General features: G+C 58.4%; 1 protein-coding gene across 1 annotated transcript in view; it reads right to left on the bottom strand.

Moving 5' to 3' along the window:
• ENG (endoglin) overlaps positions 1-15,789 on the bottom strand; it is a 29,892-nt gene extending 14,103 nt beyond the window's left edge. The window contains exons 1-2 of the mRNA XM_037156047.2: positions 15,384-15,789; positions 7,310-7,452 (exon numbers count right to left, since the gene is read on the bottom strand). Of these exons, the coding sequence (XP_037011942.2) occupies positions 7,310-7,452; positions 15,384-15,450 (210 nt within the window). The 5' untranslated portion in view covers positions 15,451-15,789. The remainder of the gene's footprint in view (positions 1-7,309; positions 7,453-15,383) is intronic.
• Positions 15,790-21,780: the final 5,991 nt, after the last annotated feature.

Raw genomic sequence — 21,780 nt, 5'->3', positions numbered from 1 at the left:
GATCAGAAGCCGGCACTCTCTCCCAACGAGCAAAGCCTGGCCCCAAACACCTCCTCACACTTAGCAAAAAGGAGAGAGAGATTTCAAGATGAAGAGATCAGTGGAAAATTTTCTGATTTAACTTCTAATTATCCCCTGGCTGTGTCCCCAGCCGATGTCACAGAGCCTGACAGAGCGTTTCAGCCGCTGGAAAAATCTGCCCAGAAACATTTCCGTTACTCAGTCATGACACTCTCTGTTTGTAGGTTTGCTCCATTAAACAAAAGAGCAAATAATGTTTCACTTTCCATGTTTCACGAATGACTGTTTTTCACTGTAGTGAGCTATTTCGGCTGCTTGTTTTTGAAGAATTATTCTTACGCTAATTTAGAGTAGAATGAACATTTGAAACTGACATTTGTATAAGCTCCTATTTTTTGTGATTTAGTACTGTCTAATGGGTTTATAACTTTTTGTTTTTGAAATCTCTTGCTTCATCAATTTTTTAAAAATAGGCATTCTACACACTTTAAAAGTAAAGTGATAAAACATGATACTGGATTTAATATCATATTTTGGCAAAATGTGAAACACAAACCTACATATTAGAACAGACACTTTGTTCCGGCCTGGTGAGCACCACTTGAAGTTGTCGGAAGTGCACGGAGACCCCCTCGGTGGTGGGGGAAGGCCCCGCACAGCGCCCTGCCAGAACCTTTGACATCGGCGCACCCAGCTTCCTTACCGTGACCTCCGAGTGCCCTGTTAGCTGGAACGACCAGAGGTGAGCGCACAACTCTGCCTAAAACCCACTCCGTGGAACATTTTAAGTGGGCACGTTTTATCTCAGTCAAGCTGTTGAATACACAATTGAATATCAGTAATTTCCCAAAGCCCAGCCTAATACACGCCTGGCCCTGCGTGGGGCGTGCTGCCCACGCTCTCCCAAAAGTGGGGTCCGGTGTCCTCCTATTTCCACAGATGCGGCAGGTGAACCTCAGAGAGGGAAGCTGCCAAGGGAGGTGCCAGTGAGCAGGGCAGAGCCAGGCAGGCCGTGCACGTCAGCCTGCACGCCCACAGCACGGGGACCTCCGGGCAGCTCGCCTGGACCACCCTGCTGCCTGTCCTTCCCCAGAGCAGTCAACGCCGAGACCTCCGCAGAGCGGACAGGTGGGCCCCAGGGGCTGGAGTCTTATCCTTTGCGCCTAGGTGGACACCCACAGGCAGAGTTGCAGGGGACAGAGGGCACAGAGCATCCATTCTTGCTGCTGTTCTGCAAATGTCCCTGTCCCTCTGTCCCTCGGGTTCCCGGTCTGTGGTGCAGGGGTAGGACCGGGTTGGGGCTCTAGGTAAAGCAAGCCAAAAAGAGAAGTGGAGGTCAGGGACGGGTCATGCTGAGGGGGTGGGGACCCAGAGGCTGTACCTTTGGGACATTTGGTACATCACACTCCGCTCTTCTCCCAGAGCTCTCACACCAAACCCAGGAAGGGGCTTGGCGACTCAGTTGTAGCCAAGCCCCTCCCTGTAGATGTGAAGGCTGGAAGGGGTGGGGCCGAGGCCCAGAGAGCAGTCATGGGCCAGGGCCACAGAGCAGGGCAGCAGCGTGGACATGCAGTGAGGGCGGAGAGCAGGGCTCTCTGGGGTCTCTGAGCCCCCGGGCCCAGCTGAGTCCATGCAGCTGCTCACCAGAAAATCCCAGCCCAGGTTTCCACAGCAAACATTTCTACCCTGGGGCCCTGACTCATCGCCACGGTCACTCACTCACACGCACTGACTTCCCTCTCCCCTCCCAGCCCGAAGCACAAAGGCAAAGAGAGGGGCCTGCTTTGCCCCCCACCCCCAAGCAGCCAGTTCCTAAGGCACCCTGAGAATTCTGAGAGCCCAGCCGGGTCCGGCAGGCCAGCCAGCCCTAACCCCCAGCTCCGCAAGCTGGGTCAGCCTGGGTCTGCCCCGGCCCCCACCCTGAACGCGTGGGCGGGAGACCATGTTTCTATTTTTGTGCCGGTGTCCCACAGATGCCATTGTTGGCCTGGCGGTCAGGAGCGGGAACGGGGGATTTCGGTGAGGAGGCCTGAGCACTAGTAGCCACTTATAGAAAGTTGCTTCCAGCAATTCTTCTAGGATGGAGCCTCGGGGCTGCCTGCGGCTCCCACCCTCCTAGGGCCAGACTGGAGCCTGCCGATTGGAGCCAGACATCCCTGTGTCCACCCCCGCAGCCTCAGAGGGCACATGCAGCCAGGGTGGCAGGGGAAGGGGTCAAAGCCAGTCCGACCTGTATTCAAAGGCAGTCTGAGTCATTAGCCTGAGTGTGACCCCGGGCCTCGGTTTCCTGATCTGGAAAATGGGCTGAACAATATGCCCACCTCATAGGCTTTTTTTAGGTTTTTCTTTTTTTTTTTATCCTCATCCAAGGATATTGTTTCATTGCTTTCAGAGAGGGAGGAAGGGGGAGAGAGAAGCATCTCTTGGTTGCCTCCTATATGCGTCCGTACCGGGAATCCCACGCACCCGATCGAACCCACAAGCTTTTCATTTCATCCTCACCCAAGGACAAGCTTACTGATTTTGCAGAGAGGAGAAGAGATGGTGTAGGGGACAGAGAGAGAAACATCAACCTGTTGCCTCGTATACATGCCCCAACCCAGGATCGAACCTGCAACCTGGGTTTGTGCCCTGACCGGGAATCAAACCTGCAACCTTTTGGTGTACAGAACAATGCTCTAACTGAGCCACACTGGCCAGGGCCACTTCCTAGACTCGTGAAGATTCACTGAGACTCCGACTGCAACGCGGGTGGTCCAGTGCCCAGGTAGTTACAGACTGCCCACTCACCCAGAGCTGCCATGGTTTGTGACCTGGGGTGGTCAGTGCTGGAGCTGGGCAGCGGGCAGCTGGAACTGGGCCACGTGTCGGTCACACTGCACTGAGCCTCAGTCTCCCCACCCTTGTAGGAAAACGCTGGGGTCAGTGTGGCTGTGGGGCTCCATCCGGCCTCCCAGGGGCTCCATACGGCTTCCCAGGGGCTCTGGCATTTGACATCCAGGAGTCACCATCTCCAGCCAAGTGTCCAGAAGAGTGGGCTTCCAGAACCCCCAGGAGAGAATGATACCTTCCCCAGCTGAGGGCCTGTGGTCAACCTGTGCCCTCCCCATCCCCCCTTCGTCTGCCCATCCGAGAGGCCAGAACTGGGACCAGCTAGGGCTTCTGTGCTCTCAAAGGGGGACAGCAAGAAGGCACAACTCTGTCCTTCAGGAACTTGGCAGAGAACAAGACGAACACCCCCAAACAACCGGTGATGAACAAGAGTGACGCCACTAACCCCTTGGGGATGGCCAACTGGCAGAGGTTTTTGTGTGTGTCTACGTCCTCCTTCCTTCCATTATCCACCCATCTACCCATCCACCCAGTATTCCTTCCCAGGCTGACCCGGAGCTGGACCCTGGGGGTGCAGCAGTGAGGGAGCAGATGCAGCCCTGCCCAGCCTGTCTGACCCCTCCGCCAAGCCTGCCCCTGACAAGCCCGGGGCAAGGGTACGAATGGTCACCCATGGCCCAGCCTGCACCCCTTTTCTTCACACAGATGCATGTAACAGCCCGTCCCGGATGCCAAGCTCCACCATGCCCACCCCCTACCGATAGTCACCATGACACCCTTCAGGTCGAGGGGAGCTTACACCAGCCATGCAGTGTCCCCTCCGGGGGATGGGACAAGAAAGCACCCCACGTTACTCTAGGAATAGGCTCGTGCACTCGGGCAGGGATCTCTGGAGTCCTGTGTGCCCGCAGCCGGAAGAGGGCCAAACAGGGCCACTAACCGTGGGGTCCGGGCGGGATCCCCCTTTGCCCAGGTCTGAGGGCGCCACTGCCTCCCACACCCCTTCAGGGCCTCCCAGGACATTCCTCCCAGGAAGGCGGGGCCCCTGCTGCTCTCCTCCTTCCTGAGCAGCCTCGCCTGCCCATCCGGCCAGCGGTAGGCCAGCGTAAGAGCCCAGCGGGCTCATCAGCGTGGAGGGGTGTGGCGTGCTCCCCGAGACTGCCCAGAAGTGGGGTAAATCAGCGGCTGCCCAGCTCTGGCCTGGCCCTCTGGGGTTTTCAGAAGGACAACAAGTCGGTACAGTCAGCCTGGCGGGAACCGCTGAGACACCAGGCTGGTTTCCTGTCTCCACAGGTCAGGATGTGACCCTGGCCCCCTCCCGGAATCCGGACTCCAGCCTGCCCTTCGGGGACCCAGCAAGACACAGCCCCAGCCTAGCAGCCCCCTTGTCTGCCTGTAAACCTCCCCAGCACACACACAAACACACACTGAATCTCTCCTCCCTGAGGCTCTTGGCCGCCACAGTCCATCTGCCGCCCACGCACGGGAAATCTGAGGATTCCGAGGCTCCGCGGGGATGGGAGGGAAAGCGAGTCTCTCTGCCAAGGCTTGAAGGAGGCAACCAGAGGTCGGGAGGGACTGGGCTGCAAACTGAGATGGCCGCCGCTCACATTACCGCTGCCGCTGTGTGTTTCTTGCCTTTGCTCATGGGGTGCCTTCTGCCTGGAATGCCCTTGACCTCCCTCTCTACCTGGCTAGACAAGGGAACCACAGCCCTCCATTGCCAATTCCGTCACTCAACACCAGGGCTGCTGACGCCCACCTCAGCCTCCCCTGTCCTGGGAGTGGCCCGAGCGCAGGGGCTGGGCGTGCTTTCTCTGGGCACCATCAGTGCCCAGTTCAGGCTGGGCACAGAGGAGACACCTGACGAGGACTGATTTGGGGGGCCTGGGGGGCCGAGGACTCCATTTCGGGAGCTGCCTGGGGAGGGAGGTGTGCTCAGGAAAATCGCCGGTCCCTCAGTGTCACCGCGGCAGGACCTAGTGGGACCAGGGAGGCCAGGAGCACCCAGGCTGTGAGGCTCCATCAGGTGCCCCCTCGGAAAAGAAATTTGCAGCCTCTGCCTCAGCTACCTGATGGCAATAACTGACGTGAGGTGTTCTGTAGATCGTGCCTGGCAAAACGAGGGTATTTACAGGTGAGACATGGGGCCCAAAGAGGAGCCTTTATAATAACAAGTGCGGCTGCCGGATAGCGAGCCGTGGCTCTGGGAAGGCCTGTGCCGCTGTCCCCCTGAGCACTCACAGCGCCCTGAGAGGTGGGGGCCTAGTGTCCCCAAGTTTCCCACAGGAACACCGAGGCTTGGAGAGGTGTTCCAAGGTCGTGCCGCCATAAGTGGGGGAGCCAAAATTCAATCTGAAGGCTGTCTGGCTACAGAGCCCATGTTCTCAACCCCTTCCTCCAGGTCCCATAGCAGTGCATTCATTTTTTCATTCATTCATTCATCCATTCATTCATTCACTCATATGTTCAACTCACATGTTTGGCACAGGCCAGGCCCCACCTAGATTCTGCTACTCCATCGTTCTCTGGTGAGTCCCTGAGCACAAGCAAGGTGTGTCTGTCGGGGAGTGGGGAGGAGGAGCCCCCTCAGTGTGCCAGGCACGAGAGGAGGCGCTGGCCAGAGGCAGATCCAGGACCGGCACCCGGGCTCTCTCCTGCAGCCCCTTGCCCTCTCATGCAGGGAAGCACGGTGTGCGACCTGCAGAGGCGTGGCAGGGCTGGGGTTTGCGGGCTGGCTCCTTGGGTCAAGATGTCCCACAGGCTGAGTTCTCTGGAAGGGGCCCAGCTCGGATGGGAGATTCTGTTGCCATGACCTCTGCGATGGCCTGAGTCACAGTGGCACCCGCCATGTCTGTCAAAACCCACCAGGGACTGCCACTGCCCACAGCATAAAAACCAAAGTCCTTAGGATGATGACAGGGTCTTTCCATCTGCCCAGCCCTGCCCGGAGGTGACCGATAGGCTACTGCCACCATGAACCATGCGCTGACCACACCAAGGTCCACTTCTCTGCCTGTGCCTTCACTGTACCATCAGCCCCCTCCCCCCACCTTCTTCCCTCAGCGAGCTCCTGGCCGTCACTACGGTCGTTGCTTCCTCCAGGAGGCCCTGCCTGGTCCCACAGCAGCTGGGGCACCCCTGCCCTGCACTGACCAAGGAAGCCTGTCTGTCCCGACATCTGCCCCCCACAGACCTGGGTACTTGGCAGGGGGCCTTTCTCTGACTCTAGCTCGCTGTGAAATAATTCAGGTGGGGGACCCCTGTCACCAGAGGGGGCACAGAGACCTGAACGTCAGAACAAACAGAACGAACGCCCAGAGGCCATTCTTATTCTCCATATCATCGCCAAACTTGAAAAAAATTACAATGGCTACGAAAACCACAGAACGTGTGTTTGGCACTATCTGCAGTTTGGAGATTATCGAGGCCCACAGTCCTCACAGCAGGCAGGGCGGTAGGGAGCAGGCCCCCCGATATTGGTGGTCTGGGCACTGTCTTATCACCACACAAATGCAGGGCAACGTGACAGTTTCGGGGGCAAGTTGCCCACACGTTTACCCTGAGCTGACACCACTAAAGTCACTATCAGGACTTGAGGCCACGTCTGCCAGGTGTGGCCACCGGCCCAGGAGCACCAGACACCGTCTGAACACTGAGATCCTGTGGGGAGCCAGGTGACAGCCTGTCCCGGGGAATCTCATGGGGACTCCGGCCTCGGACATGTTGCTTCACCGCTCTAGGCCTGCCTCAGTTTCCTCCTCTGAAAAGTGGGGCTAATAACAGAAAGGGCCAGATGGGCTCTTGGGAGATTGGATAGGTTAAGATTTTGAACTCACTTCCTGGTGCACAGTAGGCCTAGCACAGTGCTTAGCACATAGTGAACACTTAATAGGTGTGTTACTAAGAGGGACCTAGAAAATCTGAGTGGTGGACCTCAGGGGGGTTCTCATGGAGGAGGGACCATGGCGGGGGAATAGTTTCTGATGCTGGCAGCAAGTGGCTGCTCACCAGGTCCCAGATGTTTGGTGAAGGACACTTCAGGGAGGGAGGTTGGGCCCCACTGAGGGAGGAAGCGCTTTCTCAAAGTCCGAGCTGCCTAGAGCGCAGCTATGTCTGTGAGAAGCCCCGGTCACTGGGGCTACACCGACAGCAGCTCACCTGGTCCGCTGCACCGCCCACCTGGCTCTTCCCCACTGGGTCTCCGGCCAAACCCAGCCCTCCCTACCTGGGTCTCGTGGTGCCGTCCAGAGGACTGCCCCAGTGAGACCTTCCGCGCCGCCCAGAAGTGCCACCCTCTAGAGGCCCTGTGAGATGCCTGGGCCACCCTCCCGGCAGGGGCCCTGAGGCAGAGCCTGCCCACCCTGCAGGGACAGGCACGAGGAAGTCCCCCCACACCCCGCTGGCCCCCGGCCTGCCTCTCAGTCCCTGCCCGACCCTGTCTTCAGGCACTCACCCTTGAGAACTCCAGGAGGAGGATGTGAACCTGGACGGTGGCATTGGGGACGTGAGCCACGCAGCCGTTAGGAACCTGGCTTGTGAAGTATGTCACCTCGGGGTCCACGGGCTGTAGATCACAGTGGACGGCTTGTGCGACACCTGTCAGAAAAGCACAGCCAGGGCCAGGGCCAGGTGAGGGCCAGGCCATGGCAACTGCTCCTGCTTGCTGAGTGCCTGCTGGGCTCTTGGCGCGGCTTGGGGCTGTACCACACCCTCACGGCCGTCGGCGAAATGAGTATCACGACGTCCGCTCCCCAGATGAAGAAATGGAGGCTCGGAGAGAAGAAGTCTCTTGCCTGAATGCACAGGGCTCCTCGGTGTCAGGTCGATAGATAAAACGCAGGACACCCAAATAAATTTGAATAAGTAAAAAAATGAGTAATTTTGAAAGCATAAGTATATCCCAAATATTTCATGGGATACACTTGTACTAAAAATTTTTTTCATTGGACACCTGAAATTTAAATTGAACTGGGCATTCTATACTTTACTCACGACAAAGGGCAACCCCACTCGGGTGGCAGGGCCCACACATCATGCACCCAAGCCTGCAGGCTGGTTCACACTGAAGGGAGGTGAGAGCTGAGATCGAAGATGCAGCTTCCCCTCTTGTGCCTCAGGGAGGCCGCGAGGAATGGGCCAAGGACAGACGAGGGCCTCCTGGTCCCCAGACAGTGAGCCCAGGTTGCAGGGCGGCGGCAGGCGGGCCCCAGAGCTGCCTCGGGGCCACGGGAAGTGCGGGTCCCGAGGGAAGGCAGTGGAATTTCACCCTGACCCAGCAGAGGAGGAAGAGGAAATGAGGCCCCTACACCTCGGCCTAAGGAATGTGCTGGGGGGGCAGGACGGGGGATCTGGAGGAGGGAAGGTGGACAGAGAAGGGGAGACTGCTTGGAAGCATGTGTCTCCATCTTGTCGCGCTCACTTCCTGTTTTCTCGGAGATCAAAGCCGGGCACGGAGGGACTGCACACACGTCCAGCCGACGCCAGCTCGGAGCAGGGGGCAGGGAGGCTTCTTCTGAACCCGGGCTATTGGGCCGCGTCCTGAATGAGCCAGCCTTCTTCCCCACCTTTCTGCCGCCTTGCTGGGCTCGGGACCACCAGTGGTCAGCAAAGGATGTGAGCTGGCTGCTGGGCCCTACAACCCCAGCTCCCAGCGACAATTCGGGAAGGATGCATTCAGGACAGAGGCATCTGGCCACCATGGGGCACAGGCCATGGGGGCCCAGGGCGTGTGAGTCCTTGCCCTGGACCTGACCTGTGTGCCAGGTACTCCACAACACCTGGGTAATGTGGCATTTTGGTTAACATCAAAGCCCCTGAAGCCGGGCTGTCTGGCTTTGGTGAGAGACTCTGGGCACCTTGTCTGTGAAAGGACAGTTGGGAGAGAGCCACACAGTGCACAGAGGGATGACTTCACGGGAAGGAGCATCCAGGGGTCGGTCGTTTTGATCCCTCTCCGTGATGGACTCGGGCACTGGGGAGGACAGTCTGTCTGGCAGAGGCGCAGTGAGGGGCGGCACGGGCAGCCTGCCGGAGAGGGGCCTCTCCGAGGGTCCCACGTCTCAGTCCGGCCCCTCCCCCTGCCCAGCACACTCCTGGGCTGGCACTGTCTCCTCCTGTCCCACCCCCTTCGGACCCACTAAGCCCCTCAGTGAACACACACTTCTTGGCTGTTACCTAGTAAGTCGAAGCCCCTCCTCTACAGACAGGGAGACTGAGGCCCGGAGAGGCTAAGGGTGTCGGAGTCCCACTGCCCGCGGCTGACCCGGCTGGGCCTGGGACGCAGCTCTCCCCACATGACCCAGGGTCTGGCCTGCAGATTAGCACAGTGGCTTCCTCCTTCCCTTCGGACTTTCCCTGCCCCCTCCCCAGACTTCCAGGAACCCCAGTTCCTCCCAGATTGCCGGATTGCCGGGCCGCCGGGGCCACCTCCTCCATGCCGTCAGCGGCACGGCCATTATGTAATGATCAGATAACAGGCCAGGCTGGGAGATCAGATAAGAGGCCCATTTATTTTGGGGCCTGTTCGAATCCTGGCTGCCCCCACCCCGCAGACGAGAATGGGGAGACAGGAGGGAGTGCGACGCCCCGGCCTGTCTCCTGGAGCCGGAGGCGGGCCCAGACAGAGCAGAAAACAATCCCCTGGCACCACGGGAAACTCCAGGGCCTCCAGGGACCTGAGCTGGAGCAGGCGCCACCGGGAGCCTGGGTGACCGGCTGGCCTAGTGAGAGACCCAGAGTCACCGTCCCACCCTGTCCCCTTCCTCCTCCTCTCTGACCCATGAACCCAGGGCCACCTTGGGAACTTTGGGAGGCCACCAATGATTACGGTCAAGAAAAGCAGCTCTGGGCCCGATGTCTCAGGTCGAATCCCAGTTCTGCCTCTTAAAAAGCTGATCCCCTTGAGCAAAAGCTTGGCTCCTCTGAGCCTCACTTTCCCTGTTTGCCAAACAGCTTCTGTCATGCTCGCTGGGACCAGGTACGGCGGGGTCAAGGCCTGTACAGCTCTGTCGTTTGACCCTCACAGCAGCCTGCGACGGAGTGGGTGCTGTTATTACGACCGTTTGACACACGAGGAAACTGAGGTTCAGGCGGAGCGACAACCAGCCCAAGGCTACCCAGCTACTGAGTGGCAGGGCCTGCGTCTGGACCCAGACAGGCCAGCACCCGCAGGCCGAGTGTCAGCGTCATGCGCAACCCGTGTAAAGAGTGGCACCCAGTGCGTATTCTGTGGTTACTGTGGATATACCGGGACAGACCCCTCATGACGGGGCCTTTTCTGGCTTTTTCTCCCATCGCCCATCCACCCAGCAACCCTCTGTTCCTCTTAGGGTTCAGTTACACCCTCGCAGGTTTCCCAGCTCCCAGCCCAACCCCCACGCCAGGCACGGCCACCAGCAGGGCCTCAAGGCTCCTTCCTCCAGTCTTTCCCGTAACTTCCCAAAGCCTCGGGGGCAGGGCCACACTCCACACCTAGAGTGGGGTTAAACAGTGCAGGGGTCTGACAGATGCCAAAGGTTCCAATCCCGGTTCTGCTGTCGTCCAGCTTCCTGTCCACGGCCCAGGTCTAGCATCTGTAGAATGGGGATGACGTGATCCTTACACCTTTCTCGGCGGGTGGTGAGGCTCTTGGTGAGATGATACGTGCATAGGGCTGAGCAGGCTCCTGATACATGAGGGTTGCTCAGGGGCCGCAGCTGCTCTCACAGTTATGCCCAGTCCGTAGGGAGAGGCGAGCTTTGCTTCCAGACAGACCTTGTTCATCGCCTCTGCCCTGCCCTTTCCCAAACCAATGGTCTTCCTCTATTCGACCACTTAGTCAACTTCTATTCATCCTTCAAAACCCTGTTGTAAAATCCCATCAGAACTGATCCAGCTGGGCTCTAGATGGGAGGGCCATGGTAGGGGCAGGAAAGGGACTGCATGTCCATGGTGAGAAGGTCTGCAAACAGAGACACCCTCGTCATCTTCTCTGAGGCAGTGTGGTGCAGTGGTGAGGCCCAGGGCTCACGCCCCAGCTGCTCACATCTGGGCTGCATTACTCGAGCAAATTCCTCCACGGGCCCGTGCCCCCAGCCTCCTCAGCTGTGCAATGGGGGTGACGGGAGGTGTCTGCTCCATCAGGCCTCTGTGAAGTTCGGTCTGACAGTACACGCAACACACCTAGAGCAGTGTCCAGCCCCCAGCAAGTGCTGAGCCAGTGTGGGCTGTTTTATTTGCTCTTCCCGCCACCCCTATCACAGTTACTGAAGTGAGCTCAGCCCTGGATGAGGGTCCTCTGCAGCCTGATAGACCCCAAAGCCGGGCCTGGAGCTCGGAGAGAGAGCCCAGAGCAGGGCCCAGAGCCAGGGCCATCCGCTCTCCGAGCCCCCACACCAGGCTGCCCCAGGGGCAGAAAAAGAAGCTGGGTGTGGGAGCAGGCAGCCTGGGGTTGGACTCTGGACCTGTTTGCTATAAACGGGGTCTGGAGACAAGGAGCTGCCTGGCGCGCTGCAGACGCAGAAGAGGGGTTCCCTCCCTCTTGCCCAGATTCCCCCCCCCAGGACCCTGAGCAAGCAGACCAGGCCTGTCCTCAGAGGGCCCAGCCTGTCAGAGGGCACAGACTGACCTGTCTGTGACCTTGAGAGATGGGTGTCTCTTTCCCTCAGGGTCTTACTGTCACCATCTGTCTGGCTAAGGTGAAAGAATTTTCTTTTTCAGATTTTACGTATTTGTTTTTAGACAGAGGAGAAGGGAGGGAGAAAGAGAGGGAGAGAAGCAGAGAAGCACTGATGTGCAAAAGAAACATCCAACAGTTGCCTCTCGCACGCCCCCAGCCAGGGGCCTGGCCCGAAGCCCAGGCGTGTGCCTTGACTGAGAATCCAACCGGCAACTCCTCAGTTCATGGGACGACACCCAACGCACTGAGCCACTCAGGTCAGGATGAGAGAGAATCTTAATGGCAGTGAGAATGGGCCTCAGGGACCCAACCTCTCCTGGCTCCCGCAGCTCCCACTCCAGCCTCTTTTTCCTCCTGGCAAAAGGGAAGCTGCCCTGCAATGCAGCCTCTACGACGCAGACATTTGTGGACTCTGTCCTGTGACACTAACCCCTCCCCAGAGGGTCCCAGAGCCCCACGCAGGCGGCCAGCAGCACAGGGACCCGAAGTCAGGCCTCTGGCCCATCCTCCAGCGACCGCGTCCACCCTCAGGAAACTCTCTGATCCCAGCCGCCCAGCGCGGGCCACGAGTCCCCGCACCGTTGCTTCTGGGACTCCGTCCAAGCGAAATACTACGAAACACAGGAAAAGGTGCGTGGACCAAAAATGTGCACGGAGGTGGTATTTATAATTAGCCCCGCTGGGGAAACCACCTAACTATGCAACAATAGGGACTCCGTGAGGTGAAAGATGGAGGGTGCCTTGGAGGGAGAAACTGTTCCAGAACCACAATGGGATGGTCACGGGGTCCACACGACAACACAGAAGCCTCTGGGACGTAAGAAGGGTACACAAGCCGCCCGAATGTGAATCCCCCTGCATCAAAATTACCTTAAAAAGCTAGTGTGCAATCCACCCTGCCTGGTGCGGCTCAGCGGATTGAGCGCCAGCCTGCAAACCAAAGGGTCGCCAGTTCGATTCCCAGTCAGGGCACATGCCTGGGCACTGGGCACATGTGACAGGCAACCACACACGGATGTTTCCTTCTCTTTCTCCCTTCCTTCCCCTCACTCTCAAAATAAAATTTTTTAAAAATCTTTTTTTAAAAAAGAAAAGCTAGTAAGCAATCCCCCAGCATGCTAACAATTTTCCCCTCTTATACATTTTCTTTGAGGAACAGACTAAAGTGAATATATAGTTAAATTGCTTTTAAAAAGTCTCTAAGTGCTTGTTATTGAAAAGAATTCCAACATGACAAAAAAGTGTGTCTTAGGTGAAAATCCGGATGTTCGAGAGAGGACGAGCGACCACAGGGTTTTCTCTGCGTGTGCTGCGCGTAGTCACTGTTTCTTTCACTCGTAAAGAAATGAATCACGGCTGTTCGAGCAGCTGACGGCACGGCCCCGATGTCTGTCCACTGCGGGGCAGACGGGGTCCAGCTGCTTCTCAATAACGACTGTGCGGTCGTCCACTGCATCAGAATCCGGTTAATGGGGCCCAGGCTGCTGGGCATCTGGGCGGTCTCCAGTTGTTGGGTGTTTGTTACGGCTACTCAGGGGACATATATCTTCATAGAGCTGGGCAAGGAACTCTAGGCCTGACTTCTGAAGGCTGCATTGCTCTTACAAATACAGTTTTTTGAGAGATTCTGTCAAGCTGTGTTCCCAGAAAGCCGGACCTGGTTTTGAGCCTGGTTTGCACCCATCTGCACCTCCTCCCACCTGAATGGGAAGGCTCGGGTCACCCCCCCTTCTCCCCCAGTCTGGAGGTCTGAGTCCGTGCCTTGGCCAAGCCCCTTGCTGCCCCCCCCTGCCCCGGCAGGCCCCCGTCTCCCAGACTGTAAGGGAGTCGGGCTGGATGGTTTGGAATGGGAACACCCTGGGACCCTATGACCACCGGGGGTCAGTACCTGCTCGCAGGAGCCGGTTGATAAATTACCAGGAGTGTTTTGCAACAGGCCGTTAAACACAGCCATTATGAAAAATTAAACTTCATAAGTTTGCAATTAAATAACATGCATTTTCTAAAAGGTAATACATATCAAAGTTCTTACTTCCTAACAACTTTATTCCATTCACCATTATCTGCGTTTTCGAGCTTGTCTACGTCTGTCGTATGTGTGTGATGGAAACGGTTGATAAGGGTCCCCTACTGGGCACCTCCCACTGACTCCAAGTGAGTCTGGGGCGCTGGTAGCTCGAAATCAGCCGTGTGGGAACATTTACACCACGAAATGAACAGGCGCCGCCCTCAACCCCTCACCCCTGCGGGTAATTTTTTTGTCAGCCCACCCTGCCCTTGAGCCAATAAAACCAGACCCCAAAGGTCTTCAGGGACCCTCCTCTGATGGACCACATCAAGGAGAGAGTGTTAGCAAGCTAGAAATGTGGGGGCTGTGGGAGAAAGGCAGGGCGGCCCCTGCGGAGCTCAGGGAGGGCCCCCATCGAGCTGTGTGAACGCGGCTGGCCACAGCCTCCACTTCCCTTCCTATAAAATGGGACAATAGTGGCAGCCATCTTGCCAGGTGACCGGGAGCTGTATGGCCTGTGGTTAGGAACAAGAGCTCCAGGGACCCACGGGCCTGGGGTCAAATCCCTGCTAAGTTACTGAGTGTCTGAGGCTCCCTTTCCTGTCTATCAGTGAGGCAGCAGGGAGAACTTTAGAGACCAGGGACTGGGGACTTTGAAAGGCTATGGAGGGTGGGGATCAGGAGGGAGGGGAAGGCCAATGCTGCTAATCCGTTCTCACCGCCCCCCAGATCCTTTAGGGCAGGGGTGTCCAACCTTTTGGCGTCTCTGGGCCACACTGGAAGACAAATTGGTTTGGGCCACACATTAAATACATGGTGACACGTAATCACACACACACACACACACACACACACACACACACACAAATCTCATAATGTTTTAAGTGAATTTATAGTTTTGTGCTGGGCCGCATTCACAGCCGTCCTGGGCTGCATGTGGCCCATGGGCTGCGGGTTGGACACCCCTGCTTTAGGAAGTTCCCGGGTGCGCCACGGCTGCAGGGGTGTCCACAGGGCCATGCTGTGGCTTCAGGTGGGTGCATCCACAGGGCACAGCAAGGCCACAGTAAGTGGGACGAGGGGCTGGGAGTCCCCGGCTCCTCATGGCCCCTTATCTGGTCAGCTTCTGAAGGCAGCCTAGGCCACGACCCCTGGAAAAGCCCCCAGGCTGCAGAGCACCCACAGAAGCCCTGGTCTTGGACTGCGCCCCCATCCTGCAGGCTTCCTGGGGAGCAGAGCAGGGACAGCAGAGGAGAGCACTGCATTCAGAGGGGTCTGAGCCACTCACAGGACCCAGGGAAGGTGAGGGTGGAGGATTCAAAGCTAATTACAGAACAACTCTAACGACGCAGAAATAATCAGCCTGCCCGCGACATCTGTCTGCAAGCATTGCCTCAACACCGGCCTTCCCAGCAGCCCGAGAGGAGTCTGCTACCATCCCCACTTTGCTCCGAGGCCGGAAGGTCGTTCCCCAAGATCACACCACAAGGAAGTAACCACAGCCTAAAGCCCGAGTCCAAACGTGAGGCCTTGTGCCTTCCTTCCCACACATTCCTCAGATGGGAGACATAAGGCCCAGAGAGGGCAGGAGACTCTCCCAGGGCTGCACAGCATGCTAGGGCCTGGGCTTCCTGGAGAGAAACTGGCAGGGCAGAGTCCAGAGACCAGGGTTAAGGTAAATAACTCACCTCTTTTTGCCTGAGACTTTTAGGACTGAAAGTTCTTGGTCCTGCCAAACCAGCATGGTTGGTCACCCTCTGGCCTCTGCCGTGGGCTGTTCAACCTCCCAGGACATGAGCCCCCAAGGGCATGAGCTTGGGACAAGGAGCCTGGTCTCCCCACCCCGGGTCCCTGAACACCTACTTGTGGGGCTGAGGCTGCCGACGGCCAGCAGCAGGGCCACGACCAGGAAGCGTGTGCTGTGGTCCATGCTGTCCCCCGGGGGCTCTGGTCGCAGGGCGTTATCCAGTGTCCAGGGGCAGAGCTGCGGGCGGGCTTGGGAGCCGGCGTGGGCTCACACGGGGACCCAAAGGGAGCAGGCGACCGGAGCGACGCTGTCCCTGCTCCAGCCTTCTAAGGTGACGGCCAAGTTGGTCAGAAGTGGGCACAGGGCGCAGGGCCGGGCCGAGGGCTGCTGGCCGAGGGATGAGCGGGAAGAGGATTCTGGGCTCGTGTGGGCAGCCGCGGTCTGGGGCTGGGGACTGACCAGCAGCGGTGGGGAGCTCCTGGCTCATCCAGCCAGGCCAGGGAGGCAGGAAATGCGCTTCCTTAGAGAAGGGGCTGGGCCAGGCGGCCTGCCAGGCGGGAGAGGAAGTGCCATGAGCTTTGTCGCTGGGTGGGGGGCCCTAGGGAGGGGGAGGCAGTGGGGTGGGAGGGCCTAGGCTCCAGGCTTGTCTCCCCAGGCACTCCACCCTCCCATCCCACCCTGTCCAGGGCTGGCTGGCAGCCGCGGGGCAGAGACAGATGAAAACAATCACCCTAACCACCCACCCACCAAGGGAACCCTTCAGGAGACAGGCCCTGGCCAAGGCAGTCCATGTGGAGCTCATAGCTCCGCGAGATCAGTGGTCCCACTTTGCAGATGAGGAAAGAAGCCTCATGAAGTAAGATCATTGGCCCCAAAAGACTGTGCGGTTGGGATTCGGGCAGATCTCAATGGCCACAGAAGCTGGCTCCCCTAGCACGGCGCTGGCTGCCGTCATTTTCTTCTTTTTCGGGCAGTGAAACTGAGGCTCAGCAGGGCACAGGGCACAGCACGGCCACTGGGGCTGAGGTTTCTGAGCCCAGAGGGAACAGGGGGCTTGCTTCCGCACGCACTTTGCTCCTGCCCTGTCCATGTGCGGAAGATCCTTGGGGGACAACAGACAGCCCAGCCGAGAGGAGGATGCGTTTTCCTGGTGTTTCTGAAGTCAGATGGCCCAGGGGTCAAAACTCTGCTCTGCTCACCCTGAACTATGATACGAGACCGTGACCAAGTCCCCTCCACCTCGGTCACCCTGTGGAAGGCGGTACCTTCCTAGCTAGGCTACCTCGAGACTTTGAGGTCAGAGCCCTAGATCGCTGAGCCCTGGGCCTGGCGCACAGGCAGCGCTCCCTCAGCAGTGCTCGCTGGGCCTGGGAGACGATCCCAGGGCTGTCCCTTGTTCATTCTGCAAACAGTAAGTGCCCACTATGTGCCCACCATGGTGTTAGTCATGGGTAGCAGCTAGGGTCAGGCCCAAAGGAGCTCAGAGGAGGAAGCCTGGGCTGCCTGGAGGAGGTGGCATTTACGCCCGGCCTTTGAAAGACTGGATGCATGGGGTGGGGTGGAATGGAGGGGTGAGGAGGACAAACAGGGGTGTGATGGGGACAGGAAGTCTGGAGAAGCAGACTCTGGCCCTGCTTTGGGAGGGGTCCTTGAATGCCAGGACTTTATCCTGATGGGCCACGGGGAGTTTCAGGGGGTAACGGAGCAGAAGGAGCTGGCCAAGCTGGGCTTTGGGAAGAGGAATCTTGATGTAAGTTGGCAGGATCCACAGAAAGGATGGAGCCAGGGGCTCTTTGTCTCGACACTTGTCCTGAGTCACAGATGGAGAAATTGAGGCCCAGAGAGGGCAGAGAAGGCAGGAGGCCGGGCTGCCTCTGGAGGGGGCAGAGCAGGCGTGTGTTGCCAGTGCAGGAGCTGACATGGGGGGGTGGGGGGCGGGGGCAGTACAGCTCCTTGGGTGGGGACTTGGAGAAGGCTCCTTTGCCCAGCCCTGCAGCGGTCTGGCTAGCTCCTGGCCAGGTATGGGTGTGGGGTCATGGGAGACTCAACAGTGCCTCGCAGGCCAGGAAGCCTGGGACAGGGTGAGGGGGTCCCCTGAATGTGACAGGTCCTCTGCCTTTCGCCGTGGGTGCAGAGATGGGGAGGTGCACACCACAAGGCAAAGGGTGGCCTCCATGGGGGACAATGGGGGTGGCTGTGAGGTTTCCTCAGGCCTCCCAACTAGGGACAGTTAATCCAGCCCCGCGTACCAGGCCCCACCCTAGGCGTTCACCTTATCAACTCTGAATCCTCACAGCTACCTCTCGGGGCTGGTGCCATTCAACCACTCACAGAGGAGGAGCCCACAGCTCTCCAGAAAGTAAGAGACCCCTGGGGTGGCAGGCAGAGGCCCCAGGGCTGCCTCTTTCTGAGCTCACCTCCTTCCCTGCGACTCCCATCTGATCTGACTGTGAAGACCAACGTCACGGGGCTGTGGGCCACATGGGACAAGTGGGACCGTTGCCCACAGTGGGTGCTGGGGCACCCGGGGCTGTGAAGGGGATCCCGTAAGAAGCTCTTCTCCAACCTCCCTCCCTCCGCCTTCCTTCCATGCTGCATAATCCATCCCCACCTGTGTTACAAACAAGGCCTATGGGATCCTCTAGCAAGCAGGAGAAGCTACAGGACATGCGGAACTTGTAGGACATGTCCCCGGAGAGAACCACCTACAGGAGCCACAGGAGAGCCTGAACCTGCCCCCAGAGACCCCGCAGAGGAAGGAAGAGATTGGGCGGGGAGGTCACCCACACCACCCCCGGCCCGGGTGGGGTCATGCTGTGCAAGTCTCTCCACTCGATTAGAAGCCCCTCGAGGGCAGGCACAGAGCTCGGGACCCTTCGACCCCCAAGATGCATTTATTGAAAGCAGGAAGTGCCCTGGAAGGGAAGGCAGGGCGGGAGCCGGGAAGGCACAGGGAGACCAAAGCACCGAGTGGTAGGACTTGCTCCTGCTCCCCCGTGGAAGAGGCCAGTTCCCGGGCGGGGTCACCTGTCCCCAGGAAGCTCGATGGTCACGTGGGCTCACAGCTGGGGACGGACCTTGAAGTAGTCGCCTTCTGTCACTCCCCAGATGCACTGTCTCTCCTGATGGGTCCACCTCTCTCCCGACTCACCCCCTAATCCCAAACAGATAGAGGAAGGAAGAGGAGGAGGAAGAGGATAATTCCTCTGTGTCCTTCCCTGCAGGGTCACTGCAGATTGGCGGCCTCCCTCCACTGAAGGCCGTGGCCTCTCCACGTGGCCCTTTGGGCTGAGCATGGTCAAGCCCCCACTGCCGCCAGCCCCCGGGCTCAGCACTGTCCCTCATGGTTTCCCTACACCCTGCCCACACCTGTGTAAACAGACCCTCTACTGAACTGTCCCTGTCCCCAGTGGAACGTGCCATCTGTTTCCGGCTGGGGCTCCAACGGATACTGATACTTTCAGGTGCCGCCTACCCGCCCTCCAAAGAGACACGTGGCCGACGGCCAGGCCCCTCTGCCTTAGGCCCCATAGTGGGCAGGTGCACAAATTTGCTTCTTCCTCCTCCTGGCTGACCGGGAAGGCCAGGGCTGCAGGAAGGGCCGGAGCACGTCCACCCTGGCCACTGGCCACCGGAGGAATTTTAGACGGCCCCCAGGGACCCCCCAGGCGGCTGTTTGTCTCCAGCACAGGCCTGCAGCCAGGGGCTGCAGAGAACAGCAGGGTCAGACCCACACGGGCGGGCGAGGCAGAAAGTGGGCTCTGCCCTGATTAGCCCCAGGCAGACACTTCCGTCATCCTGGTCTCGGCTTCTTCATCTGCGCTGTGGGAGGGCAGCCTGCTGGGCTGGAGGAGCTGGAAGCCCAGGACCAGAGTCAGAGTCACCCCGCCATTCACATGCTCACCCGGCCCCGCGCCCGGTGCCACCTCACGGCCGCCTCAACAAGCCGAGACTGTTATAAATCCGTATCACCTGGGAGGAAACTGAGGCTCCAATGTGCTTGGCAACAGGGCTGGGGAGAAGCAGAGGAGCATTCCAATCTGGGTCTTTTTCCTCCTTTGGCGTCCAGGACTTTCTGTTCTGGTTTTCTGCCCACCTCCCGCTTCGCCTTATCTGCCTCCTCCCTGGTTCCTCCTCATCCTCCCACACTTGGCTCCCTCGTCTCTTCCCTTCCCTGTCTCCCCTCACTTCCCGGTCAGGTTTTCTCAGACCTCGTGGCCATGACCACGGCACGTCCCCGGGACTCCGGCTCAGATAACCGAAACGAGGTTTTGGGAACCGATGTGTGCCCCTGTGATGTGAATGCCTCCTCTTCCATTTTTGTTCAATAACCTGCTATGTTGATTTCACCGCCCACCAAGGGGTCTTGGCCGCAGAACAATGCCCTGAGTCCTGGCACTCAGAGAGTGGTCTGGGCCCCCCCGAGGACCTTCTCTCGGGCTCTGCCCAGACCTCTGACTCAGAACCTGAGTTTTATCAAAGTCTCCAGGGCATGGGCATGCACGTTCAAGTTTGAGAAGTGCCGTTCTGGGTGTCCTTAGCCAGACAGATAGCTTTAGACACCATTCATATATGACAGCTCCCAACTTGGCATATTCCAGACGTAAAGCTCCAGCCAGCACCCTCCCCGGGGTCGGGGCTCCTGGGTGCCTAACAGGCCGCTCCGACCTCACGCGTCCCAAACTAGGCCCTGGGCTCTCTTCCTTCTCTGCCAACTGCTCCTGCCTCAGTCCCTCCTCTCGGACAATGACAGCTCCCTCCTCTTGCTGCTTAGGCCTTGAGGTTGACCTTGACTCTTTCTCTTGCGGCCCCCTTCTGGCCCACAGGCAGATCCTATCGTCTGTCTCCCCATATTTCCGGTGTTTGTAGGGTTTCCATGACCCCACTGCAACCTCCCTGGTGACCTCCAGCACCCCTCGGAATATTACAGTCCCTCCTCGCTGAGCTCTCCCTGCCTCTCCGCCTCGCACCCAGCCCACTCTGCACACCATAAAGGGAGCTGTTAAGCTCAGTCAAATTCCATCCCTCCTCAGTTCAGTGCCCTGAGCGGGCAACCTTCTTACTCCGTGTAACCACCAGGGCCCCTCAAATGGCAGCGGGGCCCCCAGCACCTCACCAGCCTCACCTTCTGTTCTTACCCCTTTGCTTCTGCAACTTCAGCCACACGGCCTCCCTGCTCTTCCTTGAATGGGCCAAGCATATGTCTACCTCAGGGCCTTTGCACTTCCTGTTCCCTTCCCCCCACCCCCAAACTCTCTCCCCCACATACCCCCAGGGCTTGCTCCTTGCCCTTTAAGTCAGGATTCAACGTCACACGGTCAGTGAGGACTTCCCTGAGCACTGAATTCAGAACAGCCCTCCACCTGCTCCACGAGTGGCCCCTGGAGCTCACGTCACCATCTCACCTATTATATGTTGCTTATTTTGTCTGTCTCTCTCTTTGTAGAACAGAAGTTCCAAGGCCCCATTGCTTAGAATAGTGCCTGGCCCATTGCTGATATTCTATAAGTGGTTATGCAATTAATGAACGGGCTTAAGCCCTGGGCTACACAGCCTGAGGTTTCACAGGCTGTGATTCTGAGTCCCCAGGGTGTGGGTGCTGGGGGCATTCTGAGCCTAGCGACAGGGTCTTCAGAGAAGGAGAATGACTCGAGGGGATAAGGAGGTCACAAGAGTCAGTGGTCCCACCAGACTCTGTTCTAGAAGAGCAAAGTCCCCCAAAGTCTTCCCCTCTTTACCCAGGGAATGGGCCTGGTTCCAGCTGCCCCCTGGGTGGTGTTAGCCTTCCTGAAAAAACCCACTCCCAGAGGCCTGAAGGACCTGTTAAGACCACCTAGGAGGCCTAAGGATTCCACTGGGTCAGGAATCCAGAAACTGCATTGTAAGGGTTCTGAGTTCACAGAGAGGGAAACTGAGGCCCCAACAAGTGAGAGACTCACTCAGCACCTTATGAACCACGGTGGGCAACGCGGGCAGGAGGCCCTGCACCAGAACTCCAGGTGGACGGCAGACGCAGGAGAGGCAGACGAGGGTCTAGCTCTGTTCCCCTGCCTCGCTGTGTGACTTGGAGCAAGCCACACAACCTCTCTGAGTCTGCTTCCCCAGCAAGGAAGCTCTGTGCTGGCAGGCTGCGCGGGTCCACTTGGGCTCTGGCCCCCACCCCTCCAAAGCCCCCCCACCGTGGAGCCGCCAGGCCTTCCTGTTTACTCGAGGCCCCTCTCTCGGCTGGGAGGCGACAGCCTTGGCCTCTTCTGCTCCCTACTTCCTTCCTCTCCCACTTCAGCGCCTCCGGCCAGGCCCTCAGGGCCCCCGAGGCCAAGACTTAGGGGCACAGAGCAGTGGGGCCATCTGAGGCCACCACCCCAGAGAGCTTACGTAGGAGCACTCGCCTCCTCCGAGACCCCGAGGTTACAGAGACGCTGTACCATCCCTCTGGCTGGTTACAATGTCCCAGCACCTTGGGACAAGCCATTTCCTGGAGTGTCCCTAGAGACATGAAGAGTATGACAGCAT

The sequence above is a fragment of the Artibeus jamaicensis genome, unplaced genomic scaffold (assembly GCF_021234435.1).
Source record: "Artibeus jamaicensis isolate MK-2021 breed Jamaican fruit bat unplaced genomic scaffold, CSHL_Jam_final contig_471, whole genome shotgun sequence".
In the NCBI taxonomy this organism is placed as follows: Eukaryota; Metazoa; Chordata; class Mammalia; order Chiroptera; family Phyllostomidae; genus Artibeus; species Artibeus jamaicensis.
Note: the sequence above shows the minus strand (reverse complement) of the source record. Positions and strands in the feature narration are given on the sequence as shown.